Source organism: Macaca nemestrina, chromosome 17, assembly GCF_043159975.1.
Source record: "Macaca nemestrina isolate mMacNem1 chromosome 17, mMacNem.hap1, whole genome shotgun sequence".
NCBI classification, from domain to species: Eukaryota; Metazoa; Chordata; class Mammalia; order Primates; family Cercopithecidae; genus Macaca; species Macaca nemestrina.
The window spans coordinates 50,488,396-50,512,143 of NC_092141.1; the positions used below are offsets into that span (position 1 = coordinate 50,488,396).

The 23,748-nt window shown below is 45.4% G+C and overlaps 2 protein-coding genes and 2 non-coding genes across 5 annotated transcripts in view; all 4 read left to right on the plus strand.

The window, feature by feature from the left end:
* The window catches only part of LOC105476827 (IGBP1 family member C), a 32,279-nt gene extending 10,739 nt beyond the window's left edge, over positions 1–21,540 (plus strand). Inside the window, exon 2 of the mRNA XM_071082868.1 lies at positions 20,138–21,540. Within this exon, the coding sequence (XP_070938969.1) occupies positions 20,367–21,389 (1,023 nt within the window). The 5' untranslated portion in view covers positions 20,138–20,366 and the 3' untranslated portion in view covers positions 21,390–21,540. The remainder of the gene's footprint in view (positions 1–20,137) is intronic.
* Positions 1–23,748, plus strand: part of LOC105476912 (testis expressed 14, intercellular bridge forming factor) — a 146,001-nt gene that overhangs the window by 10,730 nt on the left and 111,523 nt on the right. The gene's annotated exons all lie outside the window — the stretch shown is intronic.
* On the plus strand, positions 4,189–4,350 carry LOC112425765 (U1 spliceosomal RNA). Its single transcript, XR_003016909.1, has one exon. It is a non-coding gene; the product is annotated as a U1 spliceosomal RNA (small nuclear RNA).
* On the plus strand, positions 15,308–15,470 carry LOC112425754 (U1 spliceosomal RNA). The gene has a single exon (XR_003016899.2). It is a non-coding gene; the product is annotated as a U1 spliceosomal RNA (small nuclear RNA).

Genomic DNA, 23,748 nt, shown 5'->3' on the forward strand with positions numbered 1-23,748 from the left:
CTCCTGGCCTCAAATGATCCACCTGCCTCGGCCTCCCACAGTACTGGGATTACAGGTGTGAGCCACCACGACCAGCCCTCCAACCAGATTTCAAAGTGTGTTTTATTTCACAAAACAAAATGTTGATCATTTATAGAGCATACATATACATATATGTGTACATATATATATTACATAATGCTTCTTTGAAATGTATATAAAAATTGATAGACTGTCAGAACATCAGACTTGAGAACACGTGTCTGCTTGCATCACAGAATCCCCTACCTCCTTGTCCCAATATTATTTTTCTCCCCATCTAAGACACCTCTATGTTCTCAGTTGTTGCTTGTTTATCAAGATTTTTATTTATTTATCATTAGAGACAGAGTTTCTTGTCACTCAGGCTGGAGTTCAATGGCACGATCTCGGCTCACTGCAGCCTCTGCCTCCTGGGTTCAAGCAATTCTCCTGTCTCAGCCTCCTGAGTACCTGGGATTACAGGCGCCCACCACCATGCCTGGCTAATTTTTTTTATTTTTAGTAGAGGGTTTCGCCATGTTGGCTAGGCTGGTCTTGAACTCCTGACCTCAGGTGATCCACCCACCTCAGCCTCCCAAAGTGCTGGGATTACAGGTGTGAGCCACTGTGCCCGGCCCAAGATTTTTTAAAACAGCATTATTTCTTCCTGTTGTAAAGATGGAAAACTGTGAGCTTGAAGTCAGAGACAAGGGAAAAGAAGTTGTAAACTCTGGCTAATTTATTTTGGCAGAGGAGAAGATACCAGAAGAGTCATTCTGTAAGATAAAAGATGTGGGAAATTAGGGCGATTCTAGTGTGATCTTGGAAAGACAATTGAAGAACACTGTTAACTCTGAAACTCCAATTCTAATTTGGTTTTTTTTTTTTTTTGGTTTTTGTGGGGTTTTTTTTGAGATGGCGTCTCGCTCTGTCGCCCAGGCAAGAGTGCAGTGGCGTGATCTCGGCTCACTGCAACCTCCACCTCCTAGGTTCAATAGATTCTCCTGCCTCCTGAGTAGCTGGGATTACAGGTGCCTGCCATCACTCCTGGCTGACTTTTGTATTTTTATTAGAGATAGGGTTGTACCATGTTGGCCAGGCTGGTCTCGAATTTCTGACCTCAAGTGATCCGCCAGCATCAGCCTCCCAAAGTGCTGGGATTACAGGCAGGAGCCACAGCTTCCAGTCTGCTTCATTCAAAATTAGAATTAGCGTTGTGCAATTGATCTTTCAAGTAAGATTGATCCTTTGCTGCATGTTTGAAAGACAGCATTTTGTACGTAAGCATGACACTTTGGACTGGTAGGTAACCTATACGGAGATTGGATTTTCAGATATGTAGACTGGATTTTCAGAAATAATTTTACCAAATTTCATGTTTTCAAACTTATTCAGGTTACGTGCATAGCAACTTGTTTAACTGTGCAAGAAACCAGTGCACGCCTGTTTTCACAGCTGCTGGGGAAGGCTGAAGCTGGAGGACCCCTGAGGCCAGAAGTTCGATAATTACTGCACCCCAGCCTGGGCAACAAAGCAAGACTTTGTCTCTGGGAGGGGAAAAAAAAAGAGAAAAGACGCCATAGTGACATCATTAGCGCCAAACCCTTAAAGGCAGGAGCTAGTTTACGTTATTTATCTTTTAATCTGTAGAGCATTTTTGAGTTTTATGTCAGTTATGTCACCAAGCATACTAGGAAAGGACATGCTGAATAAGATCATCAAAAGGGGTGTGGAGTGCCGGGCGCGGTGGCTCAGGGCTGTAATCCCAGCACTTTGGGAGGCCGAGACGAGCGGATCACAAGGTCAGGAGATCGAGACCATCCTGGCTAACCCGGTGAAACCCCGTCTCTACTAAAAAATACAAAAAACTAGCCGGGCGAGGTGGCGGGCGCCTGTAGTCCCAGCTACTCCGGAGGCTAAGGCAGGAGAATGGCGTGAACCCGGGAGGCGGAGCTTGCAGTGAGCTGAGATCCCGCCACTGCACTCCAGCCTGGGCGACAGAGCGAGACTCCGTCTCAAAAAAAAAAAAAAAAAAAAAAGGGGTGTGGAGTATGTAGATAAGCGCAGTGACTGCTGGCTATTTGTACCCTAGGCTTATATTTCCTAAGATTTTGAATAGCCAGATATTAAAAATATAGCTGCTGGATTATTGTAATTTGGAAAAAAATCTTTATTTCAGAAATTAGGGGGTCTGAAGAGCACATGAGAAAAATGACCCTATATTTAGAGTGGTTTGAATCTAAGGGTTAGCTCCCAGGCAGGTCACAGGACTTGCGTTTACCCAGCAGAGCAACTACCATGATTACAAAAGTGGTTTTCCCGAAATGATTGCTTGTGTGTTGTACTGTGGATGTGTGTCTAACTTGTGGTAGTGAGGACTGTATTTGTACTCTTTCGTGTTCTGGCTTGTTTGTGAAAAACGTTCCTTGCATCTTTACTTCTTAGGTTCTCCTGTATTGTGTTGTAATCTCGTGTTATGTCATAATTCTTGTTTTGGAATACCCAGAGATTGATGTCTGAATGGCCAATTTTCTGGAGGCTCTAAGGGAGTGTTACCTTCACATTTTTCTTGTTTGTAGCCTTTTCCTTTTCAAAGCTAACAATTTAGCATCTTCTGACTTTTCTTCTGTCTTTATATATTTTTGTGAACCCCCAGAGTCCTTCTGCTTTTTTTTTTTTTCTTGGAGGCCGAGTTTTGCTCTCGTAGCCCAGGCTGGAGTGCAATGGAGTGATCTCAGCTCACAGCAACCTCAGCCTCAAGGGTTCAAGGGATTCTCCTGCCTCAGCCTCCTGAGTAGCTCTCATAGCCCAGGCTGGAGTGCAATGGAGTGATCTCAGCTCACAGCAACCTCAGCCTCAAGGGTTCAAGGGATTCTCCTGCCTCAGCCTCCTGAGTAGCGGGGATTACAGGCATGCGCCACCACGCCCAGCTAATTTTTGTATTTTTAGTAGAGATGGGGTTTCACCATGTTGGCCAGGCTGGTCTCGCACTCCTAACCTCAGGTGATTTACCTGCCTCAGCCTCCCAAAGTGCTGGGATTACAGGTGTGAGCCACGGTGCCCGGCTGCAGTGTCCTTCTCTTTTTATTATTATTATTATTATTATTATACTTTAAGTTCTAGGATACATGTGCACAATGTGCTGGTTTGTTACATATGTATATATGTGCCATGTTGATTTGCTGCATCCATTAATTCGTCATTTACGTTAAGTATTTCTCCTAATTCTATCCTTCCCCCATTCCCCCACCCCATGACAGGCCCCAGTGTGTGATGTTCCCTGCCCTGTGTCCAGTGTTCTCATTGTTCTGTTCCCACCTATCAGAACGTGCGGTGTTTGGTTTTCTGTCCTTGCGATAGTTTGCTCAGAATTATGGTTTCTGGTTTCATCCATGTCCCTACAAAGGACATGAACTCATCCTTTTTTTATGGCTGCATAGTATTCCATGTTGTATATGTGTCACATTTTCTTATCCAGTCTATCGTTGATGGACATTTGGGTTGGTTCCAAGTCTTTGCTATTGTGAATAGTGCCACAGTAAACATACATGTGCATGTGTCTTTAAAGTAGCACGATTTATAATCCTATGGGTATATACCCAGTAATGGGATTAGCAGGTCAAATCATATTTCTAGTTCTAGATCCTTGAGGAATCGCCACACTGTCTTCCCAGTGTCCTTCTGTTAAGGACCCTGTGATTACATTAGACCCATCTGGATAAGCTTTTCATCTTAATCACATCTGAAAACTTCCTTTTTTTTTTTTTTTTTTCTTGAGTTGGAGTCTCGCTGTGTCACCCAGACTGGAATGCAATGGCGCGATATCTGCTCACTGCAAGCTCTGCCTACCAGGTTCAAGCAATTCTCCTGCCTTAGGCTCCTGAGTAGCTGGGCTTACAGGCACCGCCACCATACCAGGCTAATTTTTGTATTTTTAGTAGAGATGAGGTTTCACCATATTGGCCAGGCTAGTCTCAGATCACTCCTGACCTTGTGATCTGCCCGTTTCAGCCTCCCAAAGTGCTGGGATTACAGGTGTGAGCCACTGCGCCCAGCCATTTCTGGCTCTTAAACTTTGGAAAAGTCTTTATCTTCTAAGTGGCAGGCTAGAACTTATGCAAGGAGAGTGACCCTATGTGAAGAGTGTTTTGAATCTGAGGGTGAGATGTCAGGCAACAACCATGCCTTCCACTTACCCATCAGGGAAGATACCCTGACCACAAAGGTGGTTTTCCCAGGGCGAGTTTCACTCATTGCATTCTGTTTGCTGGCCCCTGTGATTTCCCCAAATGTGGGAGACTCAGCTGCCTAATTTGTGGTAGTGGGCGACTGTGTTCACGCTTTCCCCTGTGTTATTCTTTGTCAAATGGGAAGTAGCCAGTGTGATTGTCAAGTGGCCGATTTTGGCTTCTCCTTGCTTGTTTCTTGTGAACTGTGTCTTTAAATTTCCATGGAAGTGAGAAGCTGTACTACTGTTTAGTCTATGATAGTAACAGGCTTCCTTGGTGTTTTCTCTTGTCTGTGTTCCCTTAATCCAGCATAAACTTTGTACACAGTGAGTACCACATATATGTTGACTGAGTCAAATGAACTGGAAATCAAACTCAGGAAGGATTTCCTCTAAGCATTTTTATTTTTAGAGACGGGGTCTTGCTCTTGTCTCCCAGACTGGAGTACAGTAGTGCTTGATCATGGCTCAAAGCAGCCTTGACCTCCTGGACTCAAACAGTCCTTCTATCTCAGCCTTCCAAGTAGCTATGCAGGCACGTGCCACCATGGCTGGCTAATTTTTTTTTTTTTTGAGATGGAGTTTCCCTCTTGTTGCCCAGGTTGGAGTGCAATGGTTTGATCTTGGCTCATAGCAGCCTCTACCTCCTGAGTTCAAGCAATTTTCCTGCCTCAGCCTCCTGAGTAGCTGGGATTACAGGTGCCCGCCACAATGCCTGGCTACTTTTTTGTATTTTTTAGTAGAGACAGGGTTTCGCCATGTTGGCCAGACTGGTCTTGAACTTGGCCTCGGGTGATCCACCTGCCTCGTCCTCCCAAAGTACTGGGATTACAGGTGTGAGCCACCACACATGGTCAGCTGGCTAATTTTAAAAAAAAACAACACTTTTTTTAGTGATAGGGTCTCGCTATGTTGTCCAGGCTGGTCTGAACTGTTGGCCTCATCCCACCTCAGCCTCTCAAGGTGCTGGGATTACAAGCATGAGTACCATACCTGACCCCTAAAGGATTTTAACCTGCTTTTAACATGACTATAGAATTGAAATTCATTTACTGCATTCTAAAATGACTGTTTTGAATGGATCAGCTTTAGGTTCTGACATAGTAGTAGTTTTTTTTGTTTTTTTGTTTTGTTTTGTTTTTTTGAGATCAAGTTTTGCTCTTGTTGCTCAGTGTGTAGTGCAATGGCATGATCTTGGCTCACTACAACCTCTGCCTCCCAGGTTCAAGTGATTCTCTTGCCTCAGCCTCCTTAGTAGCTGAGATTACAGATGCCTGCCACCAAGCCTGGGTTTTTTTTTTTTTTTTTTTTTTTTTTTTTTTTTGAGATGGAGTTTCTCTCTTGTTGTCCAAGCTGGAGTGCAATGCTGTGATCTTGGCTCACTGCAATCTCCGTCCGCTGGGTTCAAGTGATTCTCCTGCCTCAGCCTCCTGAGTAGCTGGGATTACAGGCACCTGCCACCACGCCTGGCTAATATTTATATTTTTAGTAGAGATGGGGTTTCACCATTTTGGCCAGGCTAGGCTTGAACTCCTGACCTCAGATGATCTGCCTTCTTTGGCCTCCCAAAGTGCTGAGATCACAGGCGTGAGCCACTGCTCCCGGCCGACTAATTTTTGTATTTTAGTAGAGATGGGGTTTCACTGTATTGGTCAGGCTGGTCTTGAACTCGTGACTTCAGGTGATCCATTAACCTCAGCCTCCCAGTGTGCTGGGATTACATGTGTGAGCCACGGCCCATAGTAGTTTTAAAAAGGGAAAAAGTTACATATTACTGTGATCTATCAATTTAAAAATGCAGAAAGTCCAGGCTCAGTGGCTTGTGCTTGTATTGTAATCCCAGTACTTTTGGAGGCCCAGGTGACAGAACAAGACCCTATCTCTAAAAATTAAAAACATGTTTAAAGGAAATCCTTTTGGAAATGCTTCCTGAGTTTGATTTCCAGTTCATTCAATTCAGCCAATATATAATGGGGTACTTATTGTGGATAAAGGTTATTCTGGGTGAGGGGAATGCAGATACCCTTGGAACGTAGTCCTTGTCATAATCGGGAGTCTGTCTGGGGAAGGGAGCTGGGGAAGCCATCTATTAATATTATACCATACAATTCACCCATTTAAAAGATAGTTTGATTTTTAGAAAGAGCCAGAGATTGTCTGGAGACTTTTTTTTTTATGTGAACATAACCTCAATATTTTATTGTCTTCATTATAAAACAAAAGATGACACTTAGAACTGTATATCATTTGGCCCTTTCTCTTCTCATCTCCTCCCACTTCAAAATGCTTACATCTCTTAATACCCAGCATTCTCTTTGTTCTGCAGTTGGACTCAGCACACTCAAGGCTTGGCACAATCTTCTTCGTAGTTTTAGCCTTTTTCAGGAAAATCAACTAGTTTGCCCACTCATAGCCAGATACTTGTCATTTCGATTCTAGCAATCATAGTGAGGGTGAAGTGGTATTTCATGGTGATTTTGATTTGCATTATCCTGATGGCTAAGGATATTGAGCATATTTTCGTGTGCTTATTGGCTATTTGCATCTTTTTTTTTTTTTTTTTTTTAGATAATTTCCCTCTGTCACCCACGCTGGAGTGCAGTGGCACAATGTCAGCTCACTGCAACTTCTGCCTCCCAGGCTCAAGCGATTCTCATGCCTCAGCCTCCCGAGAAGCTGGGATTATAGGCATGCACTACCATGTCCAGCTGATTTTTGTGTTTTTTGTAGAGATGGGGTTTCGTCATGTTGGCCAGGCTGGTCTGGTCTCGAACTCCTGGCTTCAAGTGATGCGCCCACCTCTGCCTCCCACAGTGCTGGGATTACAGGTGTGAGCCACCGCGCCCAGCCTACCTGCCTTTTTTTCTCCAAAGGCCTCACTGAAGAGAAATCTTTTTTTTTTTAACCACTTTATTGAAGGATGATTGACATTCTATACTTGTGCTTTTGATGTCATATGTAAGAAATCATTCCCTAATTGGAGGTCAAGAAGATTTACACCTATGTTTTCTTCTTAGTGTTTCCTTTTGTTTTTTGAGATGGAGTCTTCCTCTGTCACCCAGGCTGGAGTGTAGTGGCACAATCTCGGCTCACTGCGACCTCCACCTCCCAGGTTCAAGCAATTCTTGTGCCTCTGCCTCTCAAGTAGCTGGGATTACATGCCTGAGCCACCATGCCCAGCTAATTTTTATATTTTAGTAGAGACGGGGTTTCGCCATGTTGGTCAGGCTGGTCTCGAACTCCTGACCTCACGTGATCTGCCCGCCTTGGCCTCCCATAGTGCTAGGATTACAGGCGTGAGCCACCGTGCCTGGCCAGACTTTCATCGTAAAGAAGTTATTCTCACTCCTGTGAAAATGATGTGGATGCAATAGGATTAGTTTGTGGTTCTCAATTCTGTCAAATCAAGTGTTTCTAAGTGTTTCTTTTTTTTTTTTTTTTTTTTTTTGAGACAGGGTCTAGCTCTGTTACTCAGGCTGGAGTGCAGTGGTGCGATCTCGGCTCACTACAGCCTCCACCTCCCTGGTTCAAGCAATTCCCCTGCATCAGCCTCCCAAGTAGCTGGGATTAGAGGCGCATGCCACCATGCCCAGCTAAATTTTTTGTATTTTTAGTAAAGACAGGGTTTCACCATGTTGGCCAGACTGGTCTCAAACTCTTGATCTCAGGTATTCTGCCTGCCTTGGCCTCCCAAAGTGCCAGGATTACAGGTGGGAGACACCGTGCCTGGCCCAGGGTTTCCTTTTATAACAACTAGTAACATTCCACTTACTACCCTGAAGATATTCATAGAAAATACAAACTACATATAGTTACCCCACAGATAATATGTTCTAACTATAATATGAGGGAGAGAAGCCACGTGGGGTGGCACACATCTATAATCCCAGGACTTTGGGAGGCCAAGGCAGGAGGATCGCCTGAGCCCAGAAGTTCGAGACCAAGCTGGGCAACATGGCTTAACCCCAACTGTACAAAAGAAAATAAAAGAAAAAATTAGCTGGGCATGGTGGTGCATGCCTGTGGTCCCAGCTACTCAGGAGGGTGAGGTGGAGGATCACCAGAGCCCAAGAGGTTGAGGCTACAGTGAGCTGAAATTGCGTGACTGCACTCCATCCAGCCTGGGTTACAGAGCAAGACCCTGTCTTAAAAACAAAACAACACAAATATAAAAGAGAGAGAAAAATAAAATAAGTTACAATACATTTATTTATTTATTTGTTTTTGAGACAGAGTCTTACTCTGTCACCCAGGCTGGAGTGCAGTGGCACAATCTTGGCTCACTGCAACCTTTGCCTCCCGGGTTCAAGTGATATTCCTGCCTCAGCCTCCCGAGTAGCTGATACTACAGGTGTGCACCACCACACCTGGCTAATTTTTTATATTTGTTATTTTTTTTTATGGTTTCACCATATTGGCCAGGCTGGTCTCGAACTCCTGACCGTATGTACCGCCCGCCTCAGCCTCCCAAAGTGCTGGGAATACAGGCGTAAGCCACCGCGCCCTGCCCTACAGTACCATATTTTAATATGTAAAGGTTTGGCATGACTACACAGGGAAACAAAAACATCCCCACAGAATTTCAAAATTTCCCTTTGGGAGTGGCTCCATTGTCACGGAGAACCACTCAATTGTGGAGAACATTTGAAACAGCTGGGTAGAAGAAATTGAAAAAAAAAAAAAAAGTATGTATAAAAGGAATGCCGGCCGGGCGTGGTGGCCCACCCCTGTAATCCCAGCACTTTGGGAGGCCGAGGCTGGCAGATCACTTGAGGTCAGGAGTTCAAGACCAGCCTGGCCAACATGGAGAAAACCCGTCTCTAGTAAAAATACAAAATTTAGGCATGGTGGCGTGCATCTGTAATCCCAGCTACTCAGGAGGCTGAAGCAGGAGAATCGCTTGAACTCGGGAGGCAAAGGTTGCAGTGAGCCGAGATCATACCATTGCACTCAAGCCTGGGTGACAGAGCGAGACTCCGTCTCAAAAAACAAACAAACAAAAAAAGGAATGCCAACTGGGTGTGGTGGCTCAGGCTTGTAATCCCAGCACTTTGGGAGGCCAAGGAGTTTGAGGCCAGCCTAGCCAACATGGTGAAACCCCATCTCTACTAAAAATAAAAAAAATTAGCTGGGCCTGGTAGCGCCTGCCTATAATCCCAGCTACTCCGGAGGCTGAGGCAGGAGAATCGTTTGAACCTAGGAGGCAGAGATTGCAGTGATCTGAGATTGCACCTCTGAACTGCAGCCTGGGTGATAGAGTGAGACTCCAGCTCAAAAAAAAAAAAAAAAAAGGAATGCCAAGCAGCAGTGAGGATGTAGTTGCAGTTTGCATAAATTTGGAGTATTTGGAGTAAGAGTGCTGGAAGATTCTGCAACTTTCTTTCTCCAGCAGTGCTGGGGAAATGGGAGTAGAGGAGATGACTGTTGGTTGGCTCTAGGACCAGTTAGAGCAAGGGATTCCAAACCCCCGGACCGTGCATGGTACCAGTTGGTGGCCTGTTAGGAACTAGGCCACACAGCAGGAGGTGAGTGTCATTACCACCTGAGCTCCGCCTCCTGTTAGATCAGCAGCCACATTAGATTCTCATAGGAGCGTGAACCCTATTGTGAACTGAGCATGCCGGGGATCTAGGTTGCACACTCCTTATGAGAATCTAACTAATGCCTGATCAGCTAAGGTGGAACAGTTTCATCCTGAAACCATTCCCACCCACCCCCTATTATCCGTGGAAAAATGGAAAATTTGTCTTCCATAAAACTGGTCTCTGGTGCCAAAAAAGTTGGGGACCCATGAGATAGAGGAAATACGCTGTGGTGCAGCATGAAGTAGGTGAGAGATTGGGCTAGGGGCCTAGTGAGTGAAACGGCGTGAAAGTCTAAAGGATCAGATGAATTGAGGGATAAGCTTCTCTGGCAGTGAGTAGACCTGAGGTCCAGGGAAGGCTTTTCTAAGCTCAAAATATGTAAAATGTTGAGAAAATAGAACAAGAAAATGAGTTTTTAAAATAAATTCCTGATCTAGCAAAAAGAGAAATCCACAGAGACCCAGAGAAAGAAAACAAATCCAGAAAGGAAAGGCAGGGATGGACCCTGTGTATTTCCTGAGGACATTGGCCATCCTCAGAAGCTCTGGATCTGGCTTTTAATGGACCACAGGCAGGAGACAAAGCCTGGGGCCTGATCCAGGTGGGAGGTCTGACTAGAGAACCCCTCCCTATTCTATAAAGCGACCACCCCAGGAGAAGAACACCCTCAGTTCTGAGGAATGCCCCCTCCCCAAGAGAAAGATGTTAGAGATATGTGCCTGTCTCAGCCTCAGCCTGAGAATGGGAAGGGGCAGAGAAATCTTTACCACTATCTCACAACTCACAGTCCCTCAAAATGGGCCAGAATTCATACTGCTATATGTATATGTTAGGGGATGGCACAAAAAGTTACTTTAAATTAGCCTGGCTTGGTAATGCCCCAGGCACCAGGCAGAAGCAAAAGGAAACCCTCTCTAGTCTATTCATTTCTCAAAATGAAAGTACAATAATTGGAATAATAATCGTAGTAAATGGGTTAAGCAGCAGACACTGTCAAAGAGAGAATTAGTGAAGACATATCTGAAAAATTACCCAGGATGTAGCTCAAAGAAATACAGAGATGGGAAAATGCAAGAAAGTTTCAAAGAGATAGAGAATAGAATGAGAGGGGTCAATATAAATGCAATGGGAGTTCCAGAAGGTGGAGTGAAAGCAATATTTGGAAAGGTAATGGTAATCAGTATCCCAATTGTATATATTTATTGTGTACATGTTGTTTTGAAGTATTATACATTGTGGAATGGCTACAGGGAGCTAATTAACATATGCATTACCATATGTACTTGTATCATTTTATTGTGGTAAAGATGCTTAACATATGCTCTCAGGAATTTTCAAGAATATATTAAGTATAGTCACTTTTTTTTTTTTTTTTTTTTGAGAGGGAGTCTCACTCTGTAGCCCAGGCTGGAGTGCAGTGGCGCAATCTCAACTTACTGCAACCTCTGCCTCCTGGGTTCAAGCAATTCTCCTGTCTCGGCCTCTCGAGTAGCTGGGATTACAGGTGCCTGCCACCACACCCGGCTAATTTTTATATTTTTAGTAGAGACGGATTTCTCCGTATTGGCCAGGCTGGTCTCAAATACCTGACCTCAAGTAATCCACCTGCCTCAGCCTCCCAAAGTGCTGGGATTACAGGCGTGAGCCACAGCGCCTGGCTGAATTTAGTATCTTGGTCCTTGATCCTTATTCTTACCTTCCCAATTTTTTTTTTTTTTTATCTTTTCAAAGTTTATTCAGGCTTCCCACACTCCTTTTCTATCACATTTCTCAGCTTTCTAATCATTATACACATGCATCCTATAGACAGATGGACAGGCAGAAATATAGGTAGATAGGTATAGATATCTTCCATGCAAGGTACTTTGCTAGCCTAAGACTCCAGCAGTGACAGATGAAAACTCTCAGGTCCTTGGACAGTCTGTAGTCTAGCCCAGGAAACTGACTGATAATCACACAGTGGAATAATGAATGGATTGGAGATGTGATAAGGACTAAAAGAGAAATTAAAGGACTCTTACTATGATAACAGAGGGAACTCAGCATGAGAAGTTAGATTTAGCAGGAGAGGCAGGGTAAGAACATTTTAAGCAAGGGGAACTACACAGGCAAAAGCTCTGAGGCTGGAAGGAGGCTGCAGCTGTAGCTGTGGCTGCCACTGCAGCATGGTGGACAGTACAGGCAGGCTGGAAAAGCTGTGGAGCCAGCCCATGCAGAGCCTCAAGGAGCATGGGATGGAGTTGGGGCTTTATCCAGAGGACAATAAGGAGTATTGAAGGGCTTTGGGCAAGGGAGTAACATCAGATTAGAGCAGCACCAGTGCTCCTTCCTGACATCTCGTTAACACGTATTCACATGAGGGTGCTTCTTGCTAAACCTCAATCAAGTCTCAAGCTGTTGCTGGCTTTTTTTTTTTTTTTTTTTTTTTTGAGATGGAGTATCTCTATCGCCCAGGCTGGAGTGCAGTAGCCTGATCTAATCTCACTGCAACCTCTGCCTCCCAGGTTCAAGCGATTCACCTGCCTCAGCCTCCCGAGTAGCTGGGATTACTGGCATGCGCCACCACACCTGGCTAATTTTTGTATTTTTAGTAGACACGGGGTTTCACCATGTTGGTCGGGCTGGTTTCGAACTCCTGACCTCAAGTGATCCACTTACCTTGGCCTCCCAAAGTGTTAGGATTACAGGCGTGAGCCACCATGCCCAGCAGCTGGCTTGTTACATTCTATAGCCATCGTGTGGTGACTTTCAGCAAATGTGACAAACTCCTCTCCACGGCTCCTCCTTTTTTTTGGTGGTTTTTTTTTTCTATTGCTTTTTTTGGTGGTTTTTTTGGTGGTGTTTTTGTTTTTGTTTTGAGACAGAGTCTTGCTCTTTTGCCCAGGCTGGAGTGCAGTGGCATGATCTCAGCTCACTGCAACCTCTGCCTCCTGGGTTCAAGCCATTCTTCTGCCTCAGCCTCCCCAGTAGCTGGAATTACAGGCATGCCCCACCATACCTGGCTAATTTTTGTATTTTTAGTAGAGACAGGGTTTCACCATGTTGGTCGGGCTGGTCTTGAACTCCTGACCTCAAGTGATCTGCCCCCCTCAGCCTCCCAAAGTGCTGAGATTATAGGCGTGAGCCACTGCGCCTGGCATTGTCTCTCCCTTTTTTACACAATATAGATGTATCCCTAATCCTCCATTCATACAGTGTTGATAATTGCCAGTTTCCATTTTTTATGCTTGCCTTAGAACAGTGGTTCTCAGCCTTTTTTTCTAATTTGACATATAACCGGAACAAATGATACTCACTTGCCAGAAAGTTTCCATCCTACAGCTTCTCAAACTGTGTGATGTAATATATTGACCCCCCAGTCCTCAGGGTCTTTGGGTGAGATGTTAGGGTGGGTGACTAGAGCCCTTGGGCCAGTTACCTCACATAGCAGTTCACCTGGGATGCCACATGCTTTCTGGGTGATCCAGATTGTTTTCTATAGATGTCACCCTTGTCTATGTGTGCATAAAAATAAAAAAGGAAGTCCTCTCTGGGGATGTCTATGTGGATTTTAATTCCTTCTCTGCCACTTGGGCATATATCAGCCTCTCTTGGCCTCAGTTTTCTCATCTGCAAAATGGAGATATTGTCTACTCTGTAGAATTATTGAATGGATTAAATGAGTTAAGGTGTGTGAAGTTCTTCTCCCTGTGCTAGGAGCACCATGAGCCTTCAGTGAGCATTGGCTAAGATGATTCAGTAGACAGTCATGACTGGACCCAGGCTCTAGTTACTTCCTCCACATTTGCAGGGGTTTATAGTTACTGTAGTTCCTCCAGGCACATCAGTAGAAGAGGCTTTGGTAACTGGGAGAGGTGAATTTTTTGCTGTAAGGATGACTTTGTTTAGGACCATCAGGATAGGTATAGGGACCACTGCAATGGGGTCTTATAGTAGAGGAGAAAGATTGGGCACAAGTCCAAAGTACAGCATGGGCAAATGGGAATTTATAGCCAAGGAGCAGTGTGGAGGTCAGTGGATGGAAAATTACCAAGAGGAAACATCAAGGGTAAGAGGAATTCTGGCTAAACTGATCTAACAGGATTCTTGCTGAAGACAGGCTGGGGTGATCAGATATCACCTGGGGGGTGGTGCAGGATGAGGAACCTGATCAGATTTGGAGAATTTGGGTTTCAGCTAAATTGAATTAGTAGGGTTCCTTTACTAAAACTAGATTTTACAAGAACATGCACAGACTGGCCTATGAGAAGATTCAGAAGCCTGACTAAGGTTTGGCCAAGCAAACAAGAAAAGAATTTTTTTTTTTTTGAGCCAGAGTCTCGCTCTGTTGCCCAGGCTGGAGTGTGGTGGCGTGATCACGGCTCATTGGCTCACTGCAACCTCCGCCTCCCAGATTCAAGCAATTCTCCTGCCTCAGCCTCCCAAATAGCTGGGATTACAGGCGCGTGCCACCACACCCAGCTAATTTTTGTATTTTTAGTAGAGACGGGGTTTCATCATGTTGGCCAGGCTGGTCTCGAACCCCTGACCTCAGGTGATCCGCCCACCTGGGCCTCCTAAATGTATTGGGATTACAGGCATGAGCCACCTCAGCCGGCCAGCAAAGAATCTTCATCATGCCTCAGGTTCTTTATCCATGAAATGGGGATGATTCCATTTCCTACTTCAACATTGTGAGGATTAACCATAAAGTCCAGGTGCATGGTAAACAGTAGATGTTAGCTGTTAGTATTTCTTGGTTTGCTTTAGGGTTTTTATTGGATTGCGTGACTCACATGTTATAATTATGCTTTAAGGTTTAAGCTATTCGTTAATTTATTTGGTTTAGTCTTTACAAGAACTCCTCCAAGGACAGTAATGCAGGTTTTACAAACTGAGGAACAAGTTGAGGCCATAAGCTCATCGAAAGTCTTGCATTGTGAACACTAGATTGCAGTCCAGATCTTGGATTCCAAAACCCTCCACTCTGCAATACAACCTGCTAGCATGCCCTATTCCCCTTCTTGGAATAAGAGAAAATGATGCTCGGCTGGTGCATAGCGTGGGTATCCCGCGACTAAAAGTTCATTCACGTCTGTTTGCTCAAGGAAACTCTCCATACTGGGAGATCCGAAGGCCTTAGGCTACGCCAAAAGTAGGGAGGTGGTGCGTTTTTGTCAGGAAAATGGCCTGACAGACGTCACTTGCATTGATGCGAGCGGGAGGAGGAACTGGTGGTTGGAAGCGGGCCCAGATGAGAGCGCAGCTGTGCTCTCTGACCAGCCAGGCCTACGCATGACGTGACGCCGGGAGGGGGAGTAAATTAAAGACTGCATTTTGGAAGGGCGTTCCTTTTTGCACAACTCTGTCGCCAACACTAAGATATAGTATAAAAATCTGTTTATTTTGTTCACGATATGTGGACAGAGTACAATTCGAGTCATTTCAGGAGTTAACACGCAGTTTACAATGATGTGGGTGGCACCGGGGATTGCTGGGGTCTGGCAAGTACCTCATACTTACCTGGCTGGGGAGATACCATGATCACGAAGGTGGTTTTCCCAGGGCGAGGCTCATCCATTACACTCCAATTATGCTGACCCCCACTGCTTTCCCAGATGTGGGAAACTCGACCGCATAATTTGTGATAGTGGGGGCTGCGTACGTGCTTTTCCCTGGTTGTGGTGGTTGAAATGAGAGTTTTGTTGTGTATTTGCTTTTGCTTTGTTTTTTGCCGGTGGAAGGATTGTTTGGCTTTGTTTACCTAGGCTGGAGTGCAATGGTGCCCAGATTCATGCGCCCAGCTTCTTTGGTTGTTTTAGGTTTTTGCCTTATTTTGGGGGGGCACAGTCTTGCTGTTTCCCAGGCTGGAGTGCACTGGAGCAATCTCGGCTCACTGCAGCCTCCATCTCCCAAGTTCCAGCTATTCTCGTGTCTCAGCTTCCCGAGAAACTGGGATTACATTACAGGAGTGTACCACATGCCCGGCTAATTTTTGTATTTTCAGTAGAGATGGGGTCTTACCATGTTGGCAAGGCTGGTCTGGAACTCCTGTCCTCAAGTGATCCACACCTTTGGCCTTTCATAATGCTGGAATTACAGGCGTGAGCCATGGCACCTGGCTTTTTTTTTTTTTTTTTCTTTTGAGACAGAGTTTTGCTTTTTGTCACCCAAGCTGGAGTGCAATGGTGCAATCTCAGCTCACTGCAACCTCCGCCTCCTGAGTAGAGCTGGGAATACAGGCACCCGCCACCACGCTTGGCTAATTTTTTGTATTTTTAGTGGAGACAGGGTTTCACCATGTTGGTCAGGCTGGTCTCTTGATGTCAGGTGATCCACCCTCTTCTGCCTCCCAAAGTGCTGGGATTACAGGCGAGAGCCACCGCGCCCTGGGTTGTTTTTTTTTTTTTTTTTCATTGTTTCTTTTGGTTCTTTTTTTTTTTTTTTTTGAGACGGAGTCTCGCTCTGTAGCCCAGGCTGGAGTGCAGTGGCCGGATCTCAGCTCACTGCAAGCTCCGCCTCCCGGGTTCACGCCATTCTCTGGCCTCAGCCTCCCGAGTAGCTGGGACTACAGGCACCCGCCACCTCGCCCGGCTATTTTTTTGTATTTCTTAGTAGAGACGGGGTTTCACCGTGTTAGCCAGGATGGTCTCGAACTCCTGACCTCGTGATCCGCCCATCTCGGCCTCCCAAAGTGCTGGGATTACAGGCTTGAGCCACCGCGCCCGGCCTCTTTTGGTTCTTAATGCTTTTGGGGTTGCAGGGTTGTTACCGTTGCTTACTGTTTAAAGCTGTACCTTGCTATCGTTTAATGCTTAGGAACTTTAGTAAGGTAAATGCAATGATTTGTGGGTTTTTTTGGTTTTTATTTTTTGTTTTTTATAAGACAGAGTCTCACCCTGTTGCCCAGGCTGGAGTGCAGTAGTGTAATCTCAGCTCACTGCAACCTCCGCCTCCCAGGTTCAAGCAATTCTCATGCCTCAACCTCAGAGTAGCTGGACTGCAGCCATGCATGACCACAATAAACTAATTGTATTTTTGGTACAGGCAGGGTTTAGGCAAGTTGGTCAGGCTAATCGTCAACTGCTGGCCTCAAGCCATCCGGCCTCAGCCTCCCAAAGTGCTGGGATTTTAGGCATGAGTCATCGTGCCCAGTCAAAACATGATAATAAAGTTAATTTCATGTGGGCCCGGCCTGATGACTCACACTTGTAATCCCAGTACTTTGGGAGGCTGAGGCAGGAGGATGGCTTGAGACCAGGAGCTCAAGACCAGACTGGGCAGCATAGCGAGACCCTCATCTCTATAAATAAAAAATAATAAAAATAATAATATAGCTACTAAAAATGTTCAATTGAATATGTTGAATGTTGCCCACACCATATTCCACTGGAGAAGCATTGCTCTACTTAATCTGTTTCCTTACTTTAAAGTTTCCAGACAGCCTTACTGTATTACTTCCATAAACTTATATGCCTGCTCTTCCTGGAATGCACTTCCCTGCCCTGCCGTTCTTCATCTACCTGGAAAACTTGTACTTCAGCCCTTCCAAACTGCCTGGGATCCACTCAGTGCCACTGAACCCACCTAACCTTATCTGTTAGGTACCATAGGCACAGGGCCTAGGGGCACTTCTTTTAAAAATCAGAAGAAAAAAATGAATTTTTAGCTGGAAGAAAATGTCATATATAATAATATATTCATGTTTTAATCAATGCAGTCATAAGATAGCATTTTAAATATACATTTTAATGGAAATATGTATATTTTAACAGAGGAGGCAGGCACACAAAGGCAAAAGTATGGGCCCTTCAAAATCGTAATGTGGCTCTGACTGAACTTTTTATAGTCTGGCAAGTCTGTTTTCCCTACAGACTATGATCTTATTTATTGCAGGCAGACTCGGTCTTTGCATTATTCCTCTTAGTATCCCCAGAGGCCAGGCCAGTGGACTGGACCTTGAACATTTAAGTGGCTGTGAGTAAATGAAAAGTATGCACTACGTGTAAGTAATGACTTGAGAACAGGTGTTTTTCATCATTAGCAGCACTCAAAGAAATTCAATAATACTTTATGAATGGTGAAAATACTGGAGTAGACAATGTGGTCATCAGAAATGAAGTTCTCCCAGCATAGCAAAAAGGGTCTGTTAGTACCTGTGATATCAGAGCCATGGGGGGCACAAATAATCATAGAGGCCTCAGAGCTGTTGTCAGCCTGGCATTCCTGGATACTATTGAAAGCAGCCAAAGTATTACTTTCCTGATGTGAAATCAAACCTTCTGGAATAAAATTAGGAAGATAGTTCAATAATGAGATTATATAGTATAACTGAGGTGGGCTGGGTCACACTTTGTGGATGAAGGTAATCCAGCAATTGTCCTAAATCAGCAATTGTACTAAATAGTGTGGAGTTGGTTTTTTGCTGCTGTTGTTGTTTTTTGTTGATTGGGGAGCGGTTAAGACAGGGTCTTACTCTCACTAGGCTGGAGTGTAGTGGCACAACACAGCCTCAATCTCCCCAAGCTCAGGTGATATCAGCACCTCGGCCTCCCAAAGTGATGGGATTACAGGCATGAGCTACCGCCCCTGGCCTAAACAGAGTTAGTATGGTTTTTATTGCAGAGCTTTGTGGCTGAGAAATGCAGCTTCAGGGCCAGTGTGTTTCAGGAGTGAATGGATTTGGCTCTCCACAACTCAGAGTGTTGAGTAAGACATTTAGTGGCCGGGCACAGTGGCTCATGCCTGTAATCCCAGTACTTCGGGAGGCTGAGGCAGGCAGATCACCTGAGGTCAGGGGTTCGAGACCAGCCTGGCCAACATGGTGAAACCCTGTCTCTACCAAAAACACAAAAAATTAGCCAGATGTGGTGATGCATGCCTATAGTTCCAGCTACTCAGGAGGCTGAGGCAGGAGAATTGCTTGAATTCAAGAGATGGAGGTTGCAGTGAGCCAAGATCATGTCACTGCACTCCAGCCTGGGTGACAGAGTGAGACTCTGTCTTAAAAATAATAATAATAATAATAAATTAGATTCAGTGACATTGGCATTAATGACTTTTTTTTTTTTTTTTTTTTGAGACAGAGTTCTGCTCTTGTTGCCCAGGCTAGAGTGCAATAGCGTGATCTCGGCTTACTGCAACCTCCGCCTCCCACGTTCAAGCAATTATCCTGCCTCAGCCTCCTAAGTAGTTGGGGTTACAGGCATGTGCCACCACAACTGGCTAATTTGGTATTTTTAGTAGAGACAGGGTTTCTCCAAGTCAGGATGGTCTCAAACTCCTGACCTCAGGTGATCCAGCTGCCTCGGCCTCCCAAAGTGCTGGGATTACAGGTGTGAGCCACCACGCCTGGCCAACATTAATGACGTTTTAACAGTCACAATTGCTCTGTGAACTTATATGACAAAACTCAGCTTTTAAAAACTACTGAGTATATATGTCAATCTCATATTTCTGAGCATCAGCCCTTCCTTCCTTGACCCCCATGAGGCTAAGGGATGGTTGGAAATTCAGAGATGAGGTGAGACTCACAAACTGAGGGGCATGTCTTAGGACAGCACACCTGAGTTGGCAGGAACAGCCATGATCTGAGATTAATAGGTGTGCGCGTGTTGCCCTTCCCCACGTGTGAGGGAACTCTCCAAATAACATTCTGTATTGAGGGGCTCTGTTTCTCCATCTCAACTTATTTGGGGCCTTTGATTTAGTCATGATTTGGTCATGTAGTTGGTTTGATTCTGTGTATGTGTGTGTGTGTAATATGTGTGCTATATATCTGTACACACATAATATGTATTATGTACAAGCAATTCTCCTGCCTCAGCCTCCTGAGTAGCTGGGATTACAGGCACCTGTCACCACGCCCAGCTAATTGTTTGTATTTCTAGTAGAGACGGGGTTTCACTGTGTTAGCCAGGATGGTCTCAGTCTCCTGACCTCGTAGTCCGCCCGCCTCGGCCTCCCAAAGTGGTGGGATTACAGGTGTGAGCCACCGCGCCCGGCCGCTCAGTAATTTTTAAAAACTGAGTTTTAGGCCAGGCGTGGTGGCTCACGCCTGTAATCCCAGTACTTTGTACATCATACATACACAGATATACACATATAAGCGCACTCAGTTTGTTACCAAATCCAGGCCTGATGCTACTTGCCTGTGTGGCAGGAACTGCAGATACTTGAATCTTGGCAAAGTCAGTTTGGGGGTTCCAAAGTACAGGGGGCAGCAGTCGAGGGGCAGAATAGCCTGGGTTGGGGGTAGCCGCATTTTAAATGCATTCTCTTATTCAGTCCTCACAGAAATCTTGTGAGCCAGGCAGGCAGTATTATTCCCACTTTACAATTTTAGGAAACGAAAACAGAGAGACAAAGTTTGACGAAGACCCAGAGTGGAGCAGCGATTCAGACCCGGCACAACCGACTCTGTTGCTTTCCCCTATGTCTCCCCATCGCCACCGCCTCCCTGACTGCCCTGCTCGGCAGCGCCCGATTGAGACTGGTTGTTAGAAATCCGCGCCAGAATCTTTACGTGTGTCCAGAAAGGGAAGGAATCAACATTACACGTCAGCCTTCCCAAGATGGCAGCTGCTGAAGACGAGTTTCTGCCGCCGCCGCGGCTCCCCGAGCTGTTCGATTCCAGCAAACAGCTTCTGGAAGAAGTCGAAGGAGCGACTGAACCCACCGGTTCCCGGATAGTCCAGGAAAAGGTGTTAAAGGGCCTCGACCTCCTTCAGAAGGTTGCCAAAATGTTATCGCAGCTCGACTTGTTTAGCCGAAATGAAGATTTGGAGGAGATTACTTCCACCGACCTGAAGTACCTGATGGTGCCAGCGTTTCAAGGAGCCCTCACCATGAAACAAGTCAACCCCAGTAAGCGTCTAGATCATTTGCAGCAGGCTCGCGAACACTTTATAAAATACTTAACTCAGTGTCATTACTATCGTGTGGCCGAGTTTGAGCTACCCCAAACCAAGACCAACTCAGCTGAAAATAACACTGCTATTACTTCCACGGTTTATCCTAGCCTCGTTGCTATGGCATCTCAAAGACAGGCTAAAATAGAGAGATACAAGCAGAAGAAGGAGTTGGAGCATAGGTTGTCTACAATGAAATCTGCTGTGGAAAGTGGTCAAGCAGATGATGAGCGTGTTCGTGAATATTATCTTCTTCACCTTCAGAGGTGGATTGATACCAGCTTAGAAGAGATTGAGAGCATTGATCAGGAAATAAAGATCCTGGGAGAGAAAGACTTTTCAAGAGAGGCATCCACTTCGAACTCATCTGGCCATGAGAGGCCTCTAATAAAACCCTTCATTCTCACTCGGAACATGGCGCAAGCCAAAGTATTTGGCGCTGGTTATCCAAGTCTGGCTTCTATGACAGTGAGTGACTGGTATGATCAACATCAGAAACATGCAGTGTTACCAGATCAGGGAATAGCTAAGGCAACACCAGAAGAATTCAGAAAAGCCACTCAGCAACAGAAAGATCAAGAAAAGGAGGAAGAGGATGATGAACAAACACTCCAAAGAGCTCGAGAGTGGGATGACTGGAAGGACACCCACCCTAGGGGTTACGGCAACCGACAGAACATGGGCTAATCTTCCCACAACACGGCAGGACTTCAGGGTGCACACCTTCCCTGCCAAGCAAAACCATGCAGCCTTCCCCTCCCTGGGCTCCTGTTCAGCTGTGTACAACGAAGGCAAAGATGCTTAATGTTGCTTTGAGTTCAATAAAGTGTTAAATTATTATTATTGTTACTATTATTTTTTGAGACGGAGTTTTTTACTTGTCGCCTAGGTTGGAGTGCAATGGTGCGATCTTGGCTCACTGCAACCTCCACCTCCTGGTTCAAGCGATTCTCCTGCCTCAGCCTCCTGAGTAGCTGGGATTACAGGCGCCTGCCACCACACCCAGCTAATTTTTTGTATTTTGAGATGGGGTTTCACCATGTTGGTCAGGCTGGTCTTGAACTCCTGACCTCAGGTGATCCACCCACCTTTGTCTCCCAAAGTGCTGGGATTACAGACGTGAGCCACTGTGCCTGGCCTAAAGTGTTAAATTATTAAGCATGTATTTGTACTGTAGATGATGTGAGCCATCAATCTAGTTTTGGCATCATCATCCTCATCGTGGTGTGTTCCAGTTTCTTAAGTGGAATGAAAAGAACACTGAGGGCCAGGCGCGGTGGCTTATGTCTGTAATCCCAGCACTTTGGGAGGCCGAGGTTGGCGGGTCACCTGAGGTCAGGAGTTCGACCCCAGCCTGGCCAACGTGGTGAAACCCCATCTCTACTAAAACTACAACAATTAGCTGGGCCTGGTGGCAGGCACCTGTAATCCCAGCTACTCGGGAGGCTGAGGCAGGAGAATTGCTTGAACCTGAGAGGCGGAGGTTGCAGTGAGCCGAGATCATGCCATTGCACTCCAGCCTGGGCAACAAGAGCGAAACTCCGTCAAGAAAAAAAGAAAGAGAAAGAGAGAGGGAGAGAGGGATAAAAGGGAGGGAGGGAGGGAGAAAGGGAGGGAAGGAGGGAGGGAAAGAAAGAGAAAAGGAAGGGAGGGAGGGAGGGAAAAAAAAACACTGAGAAATAGGTCTGGATAATTAATGGCTGTATGAATTCTCTGAAAAAGTAACAAAGGTTCCTTCTATTATATGAGCCTGTGCAGAAAAAGGAAAAAAAAATTTCTTATCACACAATGCGATTTCTTTTGAATCTTTGGGAGCGGTAGCTAAGAGTGAACCGATCTGGAAGGGAATTCAGTCAAAGCGTAAAGAAGCAGATGGTGACGTCACTATTAGAGGCGGGCATATGTAGATAGAGGCGCAGTGATTGCTGGTTCTAGTGCGTTCTTCGCGCGGAAGAATTTTTCTAGCGAATATCAAAGAAGGTGTAGTCTGAGTTGTGTCATACGAAGAAGCGGTGGTTTCGAAATGATGCCTAAAAACAACTCACAATACAATTTGCCATGACTAAGTAGTGTGTTGAGGACGGTGGTGAGGTAGCTAGTAGTAACTAACAACTCGTACTTATTTAGCAGGGGAGATGTCATGATCACGAAGGTGGTTTTTTTTTTTTTTTTTTTTTTTTTTTTTTTTTTTTTGAGGCGGGGCTTTTTCGTTGCACTTTGGATGTGTGTATTGATCCTTGTGATTTCCGCAAATGTGGGAAACTTGACTGCGTAATTTGTGGTGGGGGGGACTGCGTTCCCGCTTTCTTCTGATTGCACGATGTGTTTGGAAAGATAGCATGTGTGCCGTTGTTGTCATAGTGTCGTGGGTTTGGAATTGTTGCGACCTTAGGTTTTATCCGGCTATGTCTTTTTTCTGTTTCAAGTTTAATTAGGCGCTTTTTTATGCACTTTCTATGAAAGGTGGAAAAATAAGTCAGATTCTCGGGTGGTGGTGTGCACCGGTGCTAGCTCCTCAGGAGACTGCGGTCATTTGATCCCAGAGGGAGACTTTAATGAGCCAATATCGTGCCACTGCACTCCTGTCTGAGGGACAGAGACCCAATCTCAATGAAGAAAGAAAGAAAAAAAATTCCTGGGTCTTCAGGTGGGAAGTTAAGTACCTCATCCCTTGTAGTTCAGTTTTTCTGTGCAGATAAATTTACCAGTTTCCTGTGCAGATAAATTTACCTTAGCCTTTTCTTCTGGTGGGATGAATTGCTGAGGGTGGCTCAAGCCTGCAGTCCCAGCACTTTGGGAGGCCGAGTCGGGTGGCTCACTTGAAGTCAGGAATTCCAGACCAGCCTGGCCAACATGATGAAACCGTGTCTCTACTGAAAATACAAAAAATTAGCCAGGCATGGTGGTGCACATCTGTAATCCCAGCTACTCGGGAGGCTGAAGCAGGAGAATCACTTGAACCCAGGAGGCAGAGGTTGCAGTGAGCCAAGATCACACTACTGCACTCCAGCCCAGGTGACAGAGTGAGTCTCGGTCTCCAAAAAAA